Source organism: Maylandia zebra, unplaced genomic scaffold (assembly GCF_041146795.1).
Source record: "Maylandia zebra isolate NMK-2024a unplaced genomic scaffold, Mzebra_GT3a scaffold11, whole genome shotgun sequence".
In the NCBI taxonomy this organism is placed as follows: Eukaryota; Metazoa; Chordata; class Actinopteri; order Cichliformes; family Cichlidae; genus Maylandia; species Maylandia zebra.
Genome location: NW_027490041.1, coordinates 8,457,501 through 8,472,417, shown reverse-complemented (window position 1 = coordinate 8,472,417; position 14,917 = coordinate 8,457,501). Strand labels below are relative to the sequence as shown.

Sequence of the window (14,917 nt, the reverse complement as noted above, 5' to 3'; positions counted from 1 at the left end):
TCAGCTTTACATCATGCAGTAGTAGTTTATTAAACCCCCCAAAATATGACTATCCAGAGTTGGGACCAGGAAGCAGAGTTGCAGTCTTACACGCCTCTCTGCAGCTTCTCTCCTCCTGCTACCCCCCAAAAAACCCATCTCCATAAAGACTGTGTCAGCTCCCAAACAGACAAAAAACAAACTAAAAACCAGCAACAAACAACTTAAACATAAACAATCACAAAGAAAGAACAATACAGTATCCACATCTGAACCAAAGAGTAAAACAGTGAAATGTGGATTATTAAACATTAGGTCTCTCTCCTCCAAGTCTCTGTTAGTACATGTTAGTAAAAACATTTCTGCATTTTACCCATATTTTATTTTTAACTCAAAATCAAAGATTCCAGATTCTCCTACATGTTGGTTTTGAATCAGATAGGACGACAGATTTCAGGTGGCCCTGTGTCTTTCTCTATTACATTTGCCACTGTGTAACTCAAAGTTATTTAAGGACTAGTTTATTTCAATGGATGAGTTTACTGACTGACGCGCAGAAGAAATAGTTCTTTATGGAGCCTAGATGGTGTGAATGATGAGACCAAAGACTGCAATATCTTGTACCAAAAATATATTGAATAAATGGAGGAAAGGGGAAATGGAACAAAATAATTAACACAACACACAACATAAATGCCCACAATTAAATAATAAATCAATGCTGTGATCTTTCTGTGCAAAAGTCCTTTTTGGTCCTCTTCTTTTTAAAGTTCACTTTTAAGGTATTCCTCCTTAGAGTCCAGCTTCATACAATGGGGAAATATGTCCGTAATCCAAAGACGGCTAAGTGGGGGAAAGAGGGGAAACAAAGAATGGTCCTACCGGCTCGCCACTTCAATATGAAGAAGATTAATTCAAAGGGAGGGAACAAAACCTGACCTGTAGGTCAGAAAAACGTCCATTAGCACATCAAGTTCGATTCAGTTTACCGGTAAACAAATATATTTTTCTGCAAGCCTATGTAACAATGCAAATCATCATCAACCAATGTACAACAGTTAAATTATTAATCATCTTGGCTACGTAGCTTAATCTATACATTCCAGTAGCATTCGCTACAAACAATACAAAAACAACAATAAAGAAAAACAGCTGTCTAACAGACAACATAGCCGAATTCAAGGCAACACATAACAATAATCATTCAATCGCACTTTGTTTCAAAGTAAGCCCATAAAAATGCTTAAGTAAATAAAAGTGTTCAAAAACAGCGGTTTTTGGGCCGGAGTTCTGCTCGCGGTGGGAACGCCGCCGCACAAAGTCATTTTTTAATCGCGCAAACGATCGGCTGGTTACTGACAACCAAAGGTTGTTTTTGGTAGATATTAAAGATCATGGGTGGGCGGGGCAAATGGAGCAGTTTTCTACAGTCGAGTAAAATTCCAGGAAAGAGCTGGGTGTGGCTTTCCTTTAAATCACATGATCAACAGCTTTAAGATGGAGGCAACTCGCTCAGTGTTTCCTGTTTCATTCTTAGACTGTGGCGATGGTAAGTAGCAGCTTTTCACTTGTTACCTGGCATCTTTTCAGCCACCAATGATAGTCATTGTATGTTATCAACATTTCACTAAATATGTTGTCTCTCATGTTTAAAATAGGCCGACCAAGAGCAAAATAGGTATGTCTGCAGACTCTGCTGTAGCCAAAGTTATCAGATCTCCTGTGTTTTTAAATCCCTAACTGCTCGATCATTATCATTTTAGAAGACAACAATTTCTCAAAGGAGGTTCAAAACTAATGCCTACAAGATTACCAAGAGGATGGTTCGGGGCTCTTACATGACTCCGGGAAGTCAACACTTGGTGGATGAGGTGTGTTACCTTTGACACTTTAAAGACAGTCCTGTTTATCACTACTAACAATAAGCAAATATGTTTTCACTCAACAGATCCTTCACAGCATGTTGTTTCTGGGCAAAATCAACAACATCCCCTTTTCTCCAGAAGAAATCTTCCCTAATCCTTTTGTTTTGGGTTCTTTAATGAGAAGATATCCCAGGCCTTTTAAGTTGTATTCGACTCAGCTTCCCAGGCGAAGTCCCTTCTCCTGTGTGCTCGACATGGTAAGATAACTCTTCTCACATTTTCAGTCAATCTGACAAACTTCCAGTTTTTAGGAAAGTATAATGCAAAGTGCTTTTTTACTGAGAAATCCAAAGAAAATCCATACTGTACCTTATACTTCAACATATGCTTCTAGCTATACTTCTCCACCAAACACAGAGACTGCAGGAGAGCTGGAGACTTGCTTCAGAATTTGTTAGTTCTAAATAATGTCTAACAGACTCATTATTGGAGATGCTTACAGTCTTCAAGGCGTATATGATGCTGTCACTGTGTAGCTGCTGGATCTGTTAAGCTCAAAGACTCTAAATTCAGCGTGTTTTGACAGCCCGGCATAGCAAAATAGAAAAAAAAGGTCAATTAGCAAATTTAATTATAAATTAGTGAGAACAAAGATGGATTTTTGCTTATTGATTTAAAATTAAATAGATTTTTGTGACTTGTTTCACCCCCTATCTTAAAATGTCTAAACCAAAAGCATCCAATGGTCCTGCATAGTTAAATAAGTCAAGCAGCGAAACAAACATGTTGATCAACTTTCTATGAAAAACAACTATATAATCAGGTGCAACACTTTGACCAGATCTGTAACTGTTTTCAGATCGTCCTGCAAAATAACTCAGAGAATGAAGAGCAAATAAAGCAGAGTCTGCAAGATCTCCTCACAGACTTGGACTTAGAAGAGAATAATAAAAAAACAGCTTTCGTCTCGTCCACCATCTGCATTTCTCAAAAATCCCAAACCAACAAATCAGAAAGGTACTGCGGAGTCTCCATGTCCACCAAAGGTCCTAACGCTGGGAAAATTATGATTGCTGCCTCCTGTCTTAGCAAATGGCATAAATATGTATCTGGTGCGGTGATGACCTATTATCCAAACACAGTCCAGAAAGATTACTTTGATGGAACAATTGAAGTACCTGGAAATATCAGGTGTGAGGCTTTTTGTCTCCGTGATGGTGCCAGAATGAAGCTTTGCAGATCATGTAAGAATTTGTTTGGCTTGAACACAGAAGACCTCAGAGAGTGGCCATATGGTAACTGTGCTGAAGCTGAGAGCCTGAGCAATTTGCTTGAAAATGAGAGAGAAGTTGAAACACATGTGGATGAATACTCAGCTGAAAAGGATAACAGGCAGAGAGCTGAGGATGAGGTTGATGGGTTCTTAGAACTGTGTTGCAAAGGATTCGGTTTAACTGGACAGGTGAATTTTACAACCCAGAACAAGAGTGAGATTTCATGAAATCATTTGCATTCATCATTCTGATAAATCAAAGATTCTCTGCTCTGACAGCATCTGTGTGGATTTTCTGTAATCACAGAGACGTGTATAAGCATGTTTACTTTCCATCTCCATGTAATTGTCACATTTAATAATTAAAACTGGCTTCTATGGGTTTTTGTTTGTTTGCTTACATATCTAGTGTTTAATGCAATGTGAAGCATTATCAGACAGCATTTATTGGGAAGAATCCCATATTTATACTGGTCTGTACCCAGGGTACACAGAAAATAAAAACACATGTTTTCTTATTATGATCCCAACTATAATTTACTTAAGCAAAAGCACTACATGTGTAGTTATAATATTTATAGCAGTTACTGTTGAGCTTTAAATTTATCATCTTAAATGTTTATATGCTGATTATATTGCTTTATATAAGAAAGGCCTAACTCTGAGTACACTCTGTGCCAAAAAGTGCTGACAGGAAACTGCATGCTTTTGCAGAAACGTGCTTTTGCAGCTAGAAAGTGAAGCTGATATATATCAGTTTTAATTAGTTTTTACCAACTGCTTGCTAGGGCAATCCCACGAGTTTGGTGTTTTTGTATTGAACATGATTCCAAGTGCTTTCTATAACACATAGCAGAGGTGCCACAACAAAGACTGAGAAGAGGACAGGAAGAGACAGTGAAAGAGATGCACTCCTTCGCCATTCATGTTAAAGCGTTGCATAGCTTTAATTTTAGAGAGTGTTGCATAACTTCAGTCATTTTTCTACCACAGGTGAAGCCAAGAATTGTGAAGCTCTCTTTTGGCCAAATACCAGAATCTGTAAGAAGAAGAAAAAACAAACAATCATTATTAAGAGGACAACAATCTCTTGATGATTATCCACAGTGTCTTTGATAACTCTGAGATACAAACTGTCAAGGATATACACATCCCAGCAAACAATAGCTGTGTTTGACTAAAGCGATTAATAACAAGGACAGAGCTACAATCACTACAGTCAAACATAAAGGGCTTAATCCTGAATCCAAGTCTGAGCTGTGATGCCGTTGGTGCTGAAAGCTGCTCAGATCCTGAAGCTGCACGTTTTGTCTCTCTCTAACCAAACCAGCAGCAAAAGAAGACACATTTGGCTTGACATAAACATTGTCATGAATTCCCTCTTACTTTTGCTGGTTTGCTTCCACCACCATTAAAACACACACAGAAAAACAACACAGCACAGCTCTCTGCCTCTCTCAGTGTACTTTAAGAACACCGTTTCCCATCTCAAATCTCTGTTTTTGGCATTATTCGCTTGCTTGTTATGAAGCAGTCTACCGTTGTTTACAGCCATTTTTTTTTAATGACTTCCGACAAGACAGCCTCATTTCTGCTGTTCAATACCAAATTTTATTTATTTTTTTCAAATTAAGTGAAACTGCAAAATGCTCTGCTGTGTCTCTATTAAAACCTCTTATTAAAACCTCTGAATCACTTCAGCAGCATCAGCCAATGTACATTTGTTGAGTCGTGGTTCTCGTCTGCTTTTGTTCTACTGCAGAATAATATTTTTAAGGTTATCTACTGTAAAAAGCTAGGCCAGGAAAATCTGCTTCATGGTTTTGTGTTTTATCCTCAGTTACTTTGACACAAAAGCATCTGCTGTGATGCTCACACCTCTGATGAAGTTTCACAAGTGTCAGTACTGATAAATGATCAGAATTATAATGTTTCTGACTCTCTGAGTAAGAATTAAATGGAATCTAATTGGGACCTTGTGAATTGGAATTGAACAGGTTCTAGAAATCAGTGATGATACTCAGCTCCAATACCCACCTATGATATTAGGCTGACGAACGCTGACTGGGTTTCATTTACCAGCTTTTTATGTTCTTCCTGCAGTTTCCTCCCCACATCACTCATCTTAACTTTTTTCCAGTCCTCCTCAGTCTAAACAGAACACACAACAATACAAAGAAAAGCTCAGGTGATTGATCTCTAACACTAGGCATCCCCAGTCTTATTCTTAGCAGTCTAACTTCTCACCATATCTTTGAAGGCCTCTCCATTGTAGTAGCGCTTGGATGCTGGATACTCTATCGTTTTGTCACATAGTTCCAGGAAACTGGAAGCCACCAGATGCAGCTCCTCTCCGTCATAGCCGTACAGCTTTTTGTCCTCACACGTCATCAGCACAAGCTCGTCACATGGACATGAGGTGCCCTTTACCACACCAATAACCTGCACCAGACCAAGGTCTACAGTACTAACAGAAAAGCATGCCGTTACCTGTTGCCTGTCGACACAGCTGCTGATCTTCCTCACCAAAAAAAAAAAAGAGGATCCCTGAAAGGAATAGAAAGGTTATGTTAAAATGAATGACTGTCACGGTGATCATGGGAAGCTCCAAAATATCACAACAATAGCTACGAAATCACAAAATGCAGTGTGATGTCTGTAAGCACCAAACATGACATCTCTGCAAATTCATCTTGAAACATGTAGGTACCTCACACGTACAGCTGCAGCCATCTCAGCCATTTATCACTGTGGCTGCCAAGTGGCTGCCACTTCACAAGCGCATGGCACAACATAGAAGAGCCACCTCCACAGGACAAGACTCAGCAGTCCATCTGCATCTTAAGGATAAAGGACACTCTTTCGAGGATGCTAATGTTCACATTTTGGGCAGAGAGGACAGATGGTTTGAAAGAGGAGTGAAAGAAGCCATCTATGTCCACTGTGAGCGACCATCTTTGAACAGAGGCGGGGTTTACGACACCAACTCTCTGCCATCTATAATCCAGTTTTGAGATCCTTCCCAGACGCCTTAACGCCCACTCACATCCTGGGCCATCTGACCTCAGGAATTCGCATGATAAGGTGGGGCCAGGTTTCACAATGAACTCACCCGAAACTGGCTGATTGGGGCCCACACCCAGTTTCACACCTTGGCTCAGGTGATTAGAGGATCATCAGGGGGTCCTTTTGTCCCTCTGTGGGGGGTCACTCCCACTAGGTTTATATCTGGGACTCTCCACCATTTGACCTTAGAACTGAAGAAGCTTCTCGGATGAAGGTGAAACGTCTTCAAGTAACTTAAAGAAGTCCAGACGCTTTTCTTTGCAAGCTCCTTTGACTACGATGACCTGGATGACTGAGAACCTTCACAGACATAAGGTGAATGTGACAAACAAAGCGCCTTCTTGTTCTCTGTGATAATGTAAAGTTATTAATGAAAAAACAAACGAGTAAAAAACGGACTGGAAACATGTCTTCAATCAAAACTCGACAAAAACAAAGAAACAGCCTCACTTCTCTGCGACGCTCCCTAAAAATGACGTTACGTGTTACGTACCAGAGATTTCTATACAGCCCTTTATCAAGCCGAGAGAAAGTGACGCAAAACCCTCCAACTAATAACGACTAGCAGAGAGGCTCAGCTGAGTGTAGTTACCTGGTTTGCAGACGCATACAGACGTTTCCTGTCCTCTCGGACGCAGCTGTGATAGAACATGTGGTGCATTACCGCCACCAACTGGCTTGGAGTGAGGACCGGAAATCGCTCATGCCAAATCAAAAAAAAAAAAACATAAAGAAAGATTAAGTGAAGAGATAAATGAATACATTAAATCAAGAAGAAAAAAACCCACCACCGGACATATACATCCTCATATCCTTCTGTACAAATGAGTTTGTTTTAGAAACTGAAAAAAGCCACAAAACCTTCACATCTAGAAATCCTTTGCAGTAAAACTTGTTTTTTGGCAGGTTCCACAGGTTTTGAATCAGTTTTCTTCTTTATTCCTGATAATTTTGACAATGAAAAAGAACATGTTCTATAGGGCTTTGGAGTTGACGTCACGCCGCAATGCATTGTGGGAGCGCGGCACCATTTTCGAGGTCTACGAATCAAAACAAACACACTGTGTTGGAACGACGATTACAAGATGCTTAAAAGCAGCTCAAAAGAGAACGGACTGTATAGAGACCGATTGCGTCCAGAGGCGAAGCGGCGGTACTTGCAGAAAATAGCGTGCAGTGGAAATGTGGACCCGTATGAAATACGGCCGTGGAGTAGAAACCCTGAAGACGTAGCCTGATATATTTTCGTACCTTATCTGTGGAGTCAGCGCGTACAAGTCGTCATTCAAACAAAGGTAAGTCAGCTCGAGTACTGCGTGTGAAATGCGTTTGATTTCCCTGCAAACATTCACATTAGTGCAGCATAAATTCATTCATGAGGGGAAATTACAGTGAGAACATGTGGAGGCTGTTAGAGGGAGAAGATAGTGAGTTCAGTGCAGGGCTGTGCAGAGAGGTTTAAAGGGGCGGGTGCTCAAAGTTAAAAAGGGGCACATTGAACCAGGCTGAATAACAACAACACACATTCATCAAGAATCTAATATGGGAAGGGCAGGGCTGTGTTGGTCTGAGACTGTAGACATTAAAAAGTCCACAGGAGAGATGGTAGCTGATTAAACAAGTGTCATGAGATAATAACAAAATGCAAAGATTGGTGACAGCGCTTGGAACCATAAGGCAACAAAAAACTATGTATGTAAAAAAAAAAAAAAAAAAAAAAAATATATATATATATATATATATATATATATATATATATACACACACACACAGTGGGGCAAAAAAGTATTTAGTCAGCCAGCGATTGTGCAAGTTCCCCCACTTAAAATGATGACAGAGGTCAGTAATTTGCACCAGAGGTACACTTCAACTGTGAGAGACAGAATGTGAAAAAAAAATCCATGAATCCACATGGTAGGATTTGTAAAGAATTTATCCGTAAATCAGGGTGGAAAATAAGTATTTGGTCACCTCAAACATGGAAAATCTCTGGCTCTCACAGACCTGTAACGTCTTCTGTAAGACGCTTTTCTGTCCCCCACTCGTTACCTGTATGAATGGCACCTGTTTGAACTCATCATCTGTATAAAAGACACCTGTCCACAGCCTCAAACAGTCAGACTCCAAACTCCGCCATGGCCAAGACCAAAGAGCTCTCGAAGGACACCAGGAAAAGTATTGTAGACCTGCACCAGACTGGGAAGAGTGAATCTACAATAGGCAAGCAGCTTGGTGTGAAAAAATCAACTGTGGGAGCAATCATCAGAAAATGGAAGACATACAAGACCACTGATAATCTCCCTCCATCTGGGGCTCCACGCAAGATCTCATCCCGTGGGGTCAAAATGATCATGAGAACGGTGAGCAAAGATCCCAGAACCACACGGGGGGACCTGGTGAATGACCTGCAGAGAGCTGGGACCAAAGTAACAAAGGTCACCATCAGTAACACACTACAACGGCAGGGAATCAAATCCCGCAGTGCCAGACGTGTTCCGCTGCTGAAGCCAGTGCATGTCCAGGCCCGTCTGAAGTTTGCCAGAGAGCACATGGATGATACAGCAGAGGATTGGGAGAATGTCATGTGGTCAGATGAAACCAAAGTAGAACTTTTTGGTATTTTGGTATCCTGTATTTGTTGTTGAAGACTTCTTCAGCTTCTTCTCAAGGACATCAGCTGCTTGTTTGGCAGCAGAGGCAGTTAAGAAGCTTCCTGAAAAACACTGAACAGTGAGTTCACTGTGGCATATGACAGATTCAGCTTTCTGTGTGCAAATGTGTCTGTGTCGACCTTTCAAATGCTGTTGAATCCAAAACATCAGCGGCTCCTCGGCTGCTCACTTCATGCACTTCTGTCTGTGTGACAGTCCAATGACATCACAGCTGTTTCCAGCCCCAGTGTCTCAGGACTGGACACCTTTAAACATGTCGAGGATCAAACAGCGTCCAGCTAAACACACATGAAACTATCAAAGCTGACAATCATTCCAATAACATCTAATGGTTCATGTATGTAGACACAGGACTACAAGGAAATGGCTCTCAGCATCTGGCTGTGGGAACACATGAGTCCCTGTTTGTGTTCAGATTGTGTGCATGTTTTAGACGTGTGTCACATGTAGAAACACAACAATCCCACAATGACACACAGATGTGTTTGACACAGCTGTGAAGCTGTAAGTTGTTTCTAATGATTCATTGAAGCTCTTCTAACATTCTGGAGACGATCAGTACATGAATCTGTTCAACACGACAACAATTTGACTTCAGTGTGAACGTTTGCATTAAATAACCTTCTTCATCCAGCTGACAGCATCTTCATCCTATGATGTGAACAGTTCCTCCTGTTGATGACAAACCTCTGACAGGATCTGCTTGAGGAGCTTTTTCATGTGCAGCTCTCTGAGCTCAGGGCTGAGCTGCTGTTTCATCTTTAAGAGCTGCTGCCTCCTCGCCGGACTTGTTCTCCTCTTCTTCTCCTAATGACACCATTTCTGCTTCATATTAAATTCAATAAAGATGCTGACATGTTTCTGTAGCAACAACATCATTGAATCTGTAACAACTGGAGCCAAACCAGTGGCTCTGCTGGGATCACTGGTGAGCCAACACTTCCTTGTTGATGCAGATTTCAGGGCTTCCTTTTGCTCCTCCGTTATAACTGTTCTCTCTTCTCAACACATGATGACACAAAGGAATCAGCAGTGACAAAGATGATGCTGAAGAGAAGCACACACTTCACACATATAACAGACCAGTGCAGTTACACACACCTCTGCTCGACATCAGGCCTCAAACAAAGACACAAAACACTAACTTGACTCTAAACAGAAGAAACGAGCAGCTGTTTCTGTTCTGTGCTTATTTATATTTGACACACATGCTTCTCTTTGTGCAAACACACATCGCACTATAAGGGTAACCTCGCACACAATGATTGGACAGCACAGTGATGATGCTGGGAGATCCTATACGCAGCAACACAGAAACACTGAGAACTTTAAACAATGATGGAAAGTGTTATAAATGACTTGTTGGCCTCTGATCTGTCACAAACAGCTGAAACGTGTCTCTCATGAGTCACATGAAGGTTTTTGACAGAAAGGACAAAAAGTAGCTGCAGTCAGTTTGTGTCATTTTTATATTTATTCATCTGGGAGAAAAATCTGAGGGACATTAAAATGTGTTTTCAACAGAGACAAGAACATGAATATAACAGAACAGGTAAATGAACATGTTTCAAGTAAACAGCTGGACTGATCAGGTCCAAACACAGAGTGATAAACTTGTCAAACAGCTGTCATATCTTTATATAGAAGCTCTTTATAAATGCTGCTCACTGCAGTCTGTTTACTAATAATGTCAAAGTGTTAGAAACACAGAAACATCAGAATGGTCTTTGTTCACAGAAACCTGTCTGGGATCCTTTGTTGTTCTTTTGATGCAGAGTTACATTATAAATATAAAGAGTTATTTCAGAGTCTCATCAGTTTTCCTGCATGTCTTTATTTAACACATCAGCAGGGCTGAAGCTCTCATGTTAAACACACACTGATCTATGGACACGTTCATGTGTTTCTAACAGAACCAGGCTGTTATCAGCCTGCACTAACATTATGTCACACACACTGAATGTAACAGTGACAGTTTACATCATCACACAATCAGCTGTGATTGTTTCACTGTCATCAAACGAGTCAACAGGAAGTAGAATCAATAGAAACCAATCATTTACTGACAGCATGTCTGATGGAAATAAGTGCAGATTATGTATGAAGTCTAACTGCACACAGTAACTGTGTTACAATAAGGACTTAACAGCGCCCTCTGCTGGAGTGTTTCAGTACTGCGTTAACTAGAATACACCACCTCCTCCTCACACCACCTGCTACAGCTCTACTCTTCTATGACTACAGTCATCCACAGCACTGATGTGAGGTCACATGGTTCATATGTAAGGAGCACAGCTGACCTCAGGTCAGTTTAATGACTGTGAGCAGCAGCTGTGTTATTGTCACTGTGACAGGGAGACACTCTCAGACACAGCGCTCATGTCAGCTTGTTCTCATGCAGGAGGATCAGGAGCTCCATGTTTGTCTTTCTGTTTGAATCATGATGTGTTTGTGCCATCAGAGTCTGTCATGAGTACTCAGGGTTTCACAGCAGCTCTTCTGGATGCTGACGAGGACTCCAACCTCATGTTTCACCTCTCTGAGCTTCTGATGTCTGTGAACACTCGTGTTTCTTCTCTGGGCTCATCTGGACAAAAACACCTTTCTGTGTTTGGCTGCAGCCTCATTCTGACTGACAGGAAGTGTGTTATCCATGAGCTGCACTTCTGTCAGGAAGTTTCCTGCTGTGTTTCCTGTCTGTGGACAAACACGAGTGTTCCAGCTGAGGACTTGGTTCCTTCCACCTGTCCATACAGGACATCACGCTGTCTGCAGCTCTGTAAATGCAGCTCCAGGTCCTTCCACGTGCTGCTCTGTATTTGTGCAGTTTGTAGTGTGTCCTGGGAAACGTAGCACACATGGTGTTCTTCTGCTGTTTCCTCCTTTCACTGAGTGTGAAACACTGACGCTGTGCTGTTGTTCACAGAGGGGAGCTGATTCTAGCTGCAGCTGGACTCTGTCATCTAACTGAATGTGTTGGTGCTGATCACGGGGCTCTGAGGGGGGAGCAGCAGGAGGACTCTGGATGCTGACGTCAGTGTATCTGTGGAAGCTCCCACAGCGTGTCTGTCATTCAATATTGTGCTGTATATTGTATCTATGCAAAGATGAACAGACTGTGTGTTCACTGGTCTCTGTGCTGCAGCTCTGATGTCATCATCACTCCCTCCTCCACCCTCAGCAGTCCCAGCATGCTGCTGTGGTGCACCCCACCCTCACTCTACACCTGAGCCACAGACCACACCCTCCACCTCAATATACACCACAGTTTTCTCTGCTGTGGAAATGAGATCAGGAGGAAATCATCATTATTATTATTTAATAAACGCTCACATTAATGTGGGCTTATTTGTTTCATGTTAGAAACATTAGTTGAGTGTTTTTAGTATAAAATGGTCAAAGTCCCTCTTTTTGCTCCTCCCCTCACCTCTGGATGGGCGGTGCTGTTACCGTGGTGACAGCTTGGATGTGTTTCAGTCCTGCCTGGTTATCACTGCAGGAATCTTTCACATTTATTACAGGTAATAACTCTGATTTTTCTGTGTATTATGAACCAAATGTATCCTGATACACACAGAGATGGATGAGCAGAGGTTTTTTTTGCAGTTTATGTAGTTACTATGGACTTAATGCATACATATTATTAAAATTAGGGCTATAACAGTTGTATTGATGTATAGCAACTTGAAATGCTCCCACAAATGGCTCCACAGCATGTAAAAATATAACAAAAGCTCTGGCGGACTTGGTTCTGTGGTCAGTCTTAAAGGGTGAAGTTAAACTCTGTAATCTTCACTGTGTCACAGAGTTCAGTGAGTCCCGTTATTCACAGTATCAATCAGATCATCAGAGAACAGCTGATCAGCAATCAGTGGTGCCAACAGCGCCTCCTGTGGTGAGAGGATGCAATAATGCAATGTAGCATTTTTCCACTGAACACTTGTAGTCATGGAAACTGTCTGTTGGATCAGCACAGGGACACTGAGTCACCAGGAAACCAGACCATAAACCCAGGATAAAGAGTTTGAGTGAATGTGGTGTTGAAGGTGTGGAGGTGGATCAGAGTGTCAGAGGAGACTCTGTAGAAGGACAGAGTGCCAGCAGGACAGTCCACATACACTGCTGCTCTGTTAGAGACAGAGGAGGAGGAGGAGATGGATGTTCGACTGTTATTGTGCCTGACAGACTGAGGACCATCATCAGAGCAGCTCAGACTCCAGGACTGATCATTGTATCCAAACACACAGTCATCTCTGCGTCCTTTCCTTCTGATGCTTCTGTAACTCACTGATATATAAACTCTTCCTCTCCACTCGACCTCCCAGTAACAGCGACCAGTCAGACCATTTCTACACAGCAGCTGATAAACATCAAATCTGTCTGGATGATCAGGATATGACTGAACCTCCTCCACATGTGTCACCTTCCTGTTGTTGTCAGACAGTTGGAGCTTTGTGTTCACTGTGTTTGTGTCGATTGTGAGTTGACAGGAATCTGATGGAGAGAACAAACACAATCCAGCTGCAGTTATTGATCCGTCATCTGTTCATTGATTGACACTTTGATGATGACTCCTGACTAGAGATGGCACGATACCACTTTTTTATGTCCGATACCGATATCATAAATTTGGATATCTGCCGATACCGATATGAATCCGATATAGTGTTTTTTAATCAACAAAACTGTTTTTTTTAAATATCTTGCTGCATTTTGTATAAGTTCATACTCAAGTTTAAAACAACAACTACACTAAAGCTATTCTGTTATACCTGTATACAAAAAAAACATTTCATAGTTCAGCAATACTGATCAATCTAATAAACTTAAACCTACACCATCCTCCCTATTCTGGTATTTTAAAGACTACTTAGCGTAAATATTAAGCAACCTAACTAATAGGGTTCCAACTCCCAGCAACAACAAAAATAAATAAATAAAAAATAGGGAACCACCCCTCACGCTCCACCTCATGATGCTTAATCGACGTAATCAACCTTAATTTGATGCAGTGTGAAAAAAAATGCACAGAAATCAATTATTTTTCAAGAAATATTAAATAGATTCAACATCTTTCTTCAACAAAATTGCAGACTGCACAGATGGTACCTTCCCAAAGTAAAAAGTACTATAGCTTACTAGGGTATATATATTAGACTTAATAGTCACTATATACAGTAATTGACTTCTATTCATTTTACATCAAATTAAAACTTTGGGTGTCAGATAATTATTTATTAAAAGCTCGACATTTTAAATGAGAATAAGAAAGAAAAGTATGTCTTTGTGCCCCCTTTTCCCAGTTAATGCCCTATCGGCCCCCTGGCTAAACTTTGCTAGATCCGCCCCTGCACAGTTACCAGCCGTCAGCTACGTAGAAAAAGATCCTGGTGTAGAAAGTAATATTAAATACATTCTAACAACAGCTGATCAAGCTTAAACGTGCTGCTGTTGTTCAGCCGCTGGTTTCCTCTTTCTGGTGCAAAGTGGGCCAAAAACAAACAAGAGAGACGGACTCGCGACAGAAAAGCCGATCAGCTGATCATTGATCAGTTTCATGATTGAAGTAGCAGCCGGAGAGCGAGAGGCAGTCGCTTGTTAAGCTTAACGCAGGAATGCTTTACAAACATTCAGAGATGGACTTACACACTTGCTTTACTTCTCTCGGGGATAACTTTGTCGGAGATGAAATGCCTGGTTGCTAGCGAAGCTCCACATGCTATCCAGACCACCGACAGGTCCCGCATGCCACAGCCGCTCTATCACGTGATGCATACTGCTCCGACGTGCTAACGTCGTTCTGAGGCGAGTTACGGCGTGTTGCAAGTTTTGTGAGGTGCTTTCGTGATATTTAATGGATCGGATTACATTTTTTATTTTTCTCCGATATCCGATCCAGTAATTTAGGTCAGTATCGGACCGATACCGATACGTAATATCGGATCGGTCCATCTCTACTCCTGACATGATGAAGATGGTTGAATGTGTGCTGCTTTGTTTTCATGAATCCCATTAAAAACACACTTACACTTCCTCAGACCTGGTCTCAACCATCGGACTCC

General features: G+C 41.4%; 2 protein-coding genes and 1 long non-coding RNA gene across 3 annotated transcripts in view; all 3 read right to left on the bottom strand.

The window, feature by feature from the left end:
* LOC112434174 (uncharacterized) overlaps nucleotides 1–14,917 on the bottom strand; it is a 100,104-nt gene that overhangs the window by 13,290 nt on the left and 71,897 nt on the right. The window lies entirely within an intron of this gene.
* LOC143415877 (uncharacterized) lies at nucleotides 3,796–5,536 on the bottom strand. Its single transcript, XR_013096301.1, has 3 exons — nucleotides 5,365–5,536; nucleotides 5,155–5,268; nucleotides 3,796–4,156 (listed from the first exon to the last, which is right to left on the bottom strand). It is a non-coding gene; the product is annotated as an uncharacterized LOC143415877 (long non-coding RNA).
* Nucleotides 12,823–14,917, bottom strand: part of LOC143416064 (protein NLRC3-like) — a 14,784-nt gene continuing 12,689 nt past the window's right edge. Inside the window, exons 4-5 of the mRNA XM_076881435.1 lie at nucleotides 14,884–14,917; nucleotides 12,823–12,836 (exon numbers count right to left, since the gene is read on the bottom strand). The exon at nucleotides 14,884–14,917 is cut by the window's right edge and continues 13 nt beyond it. Of these exons, the coding sequence (XP_076737550.1) occupies nucleotides 12,823–12,836; nucleotides 14,884–14,917 (48 nt within the window). The remainder of the gene's footprint in view (nucleotides 12,837–14,883) is intronic.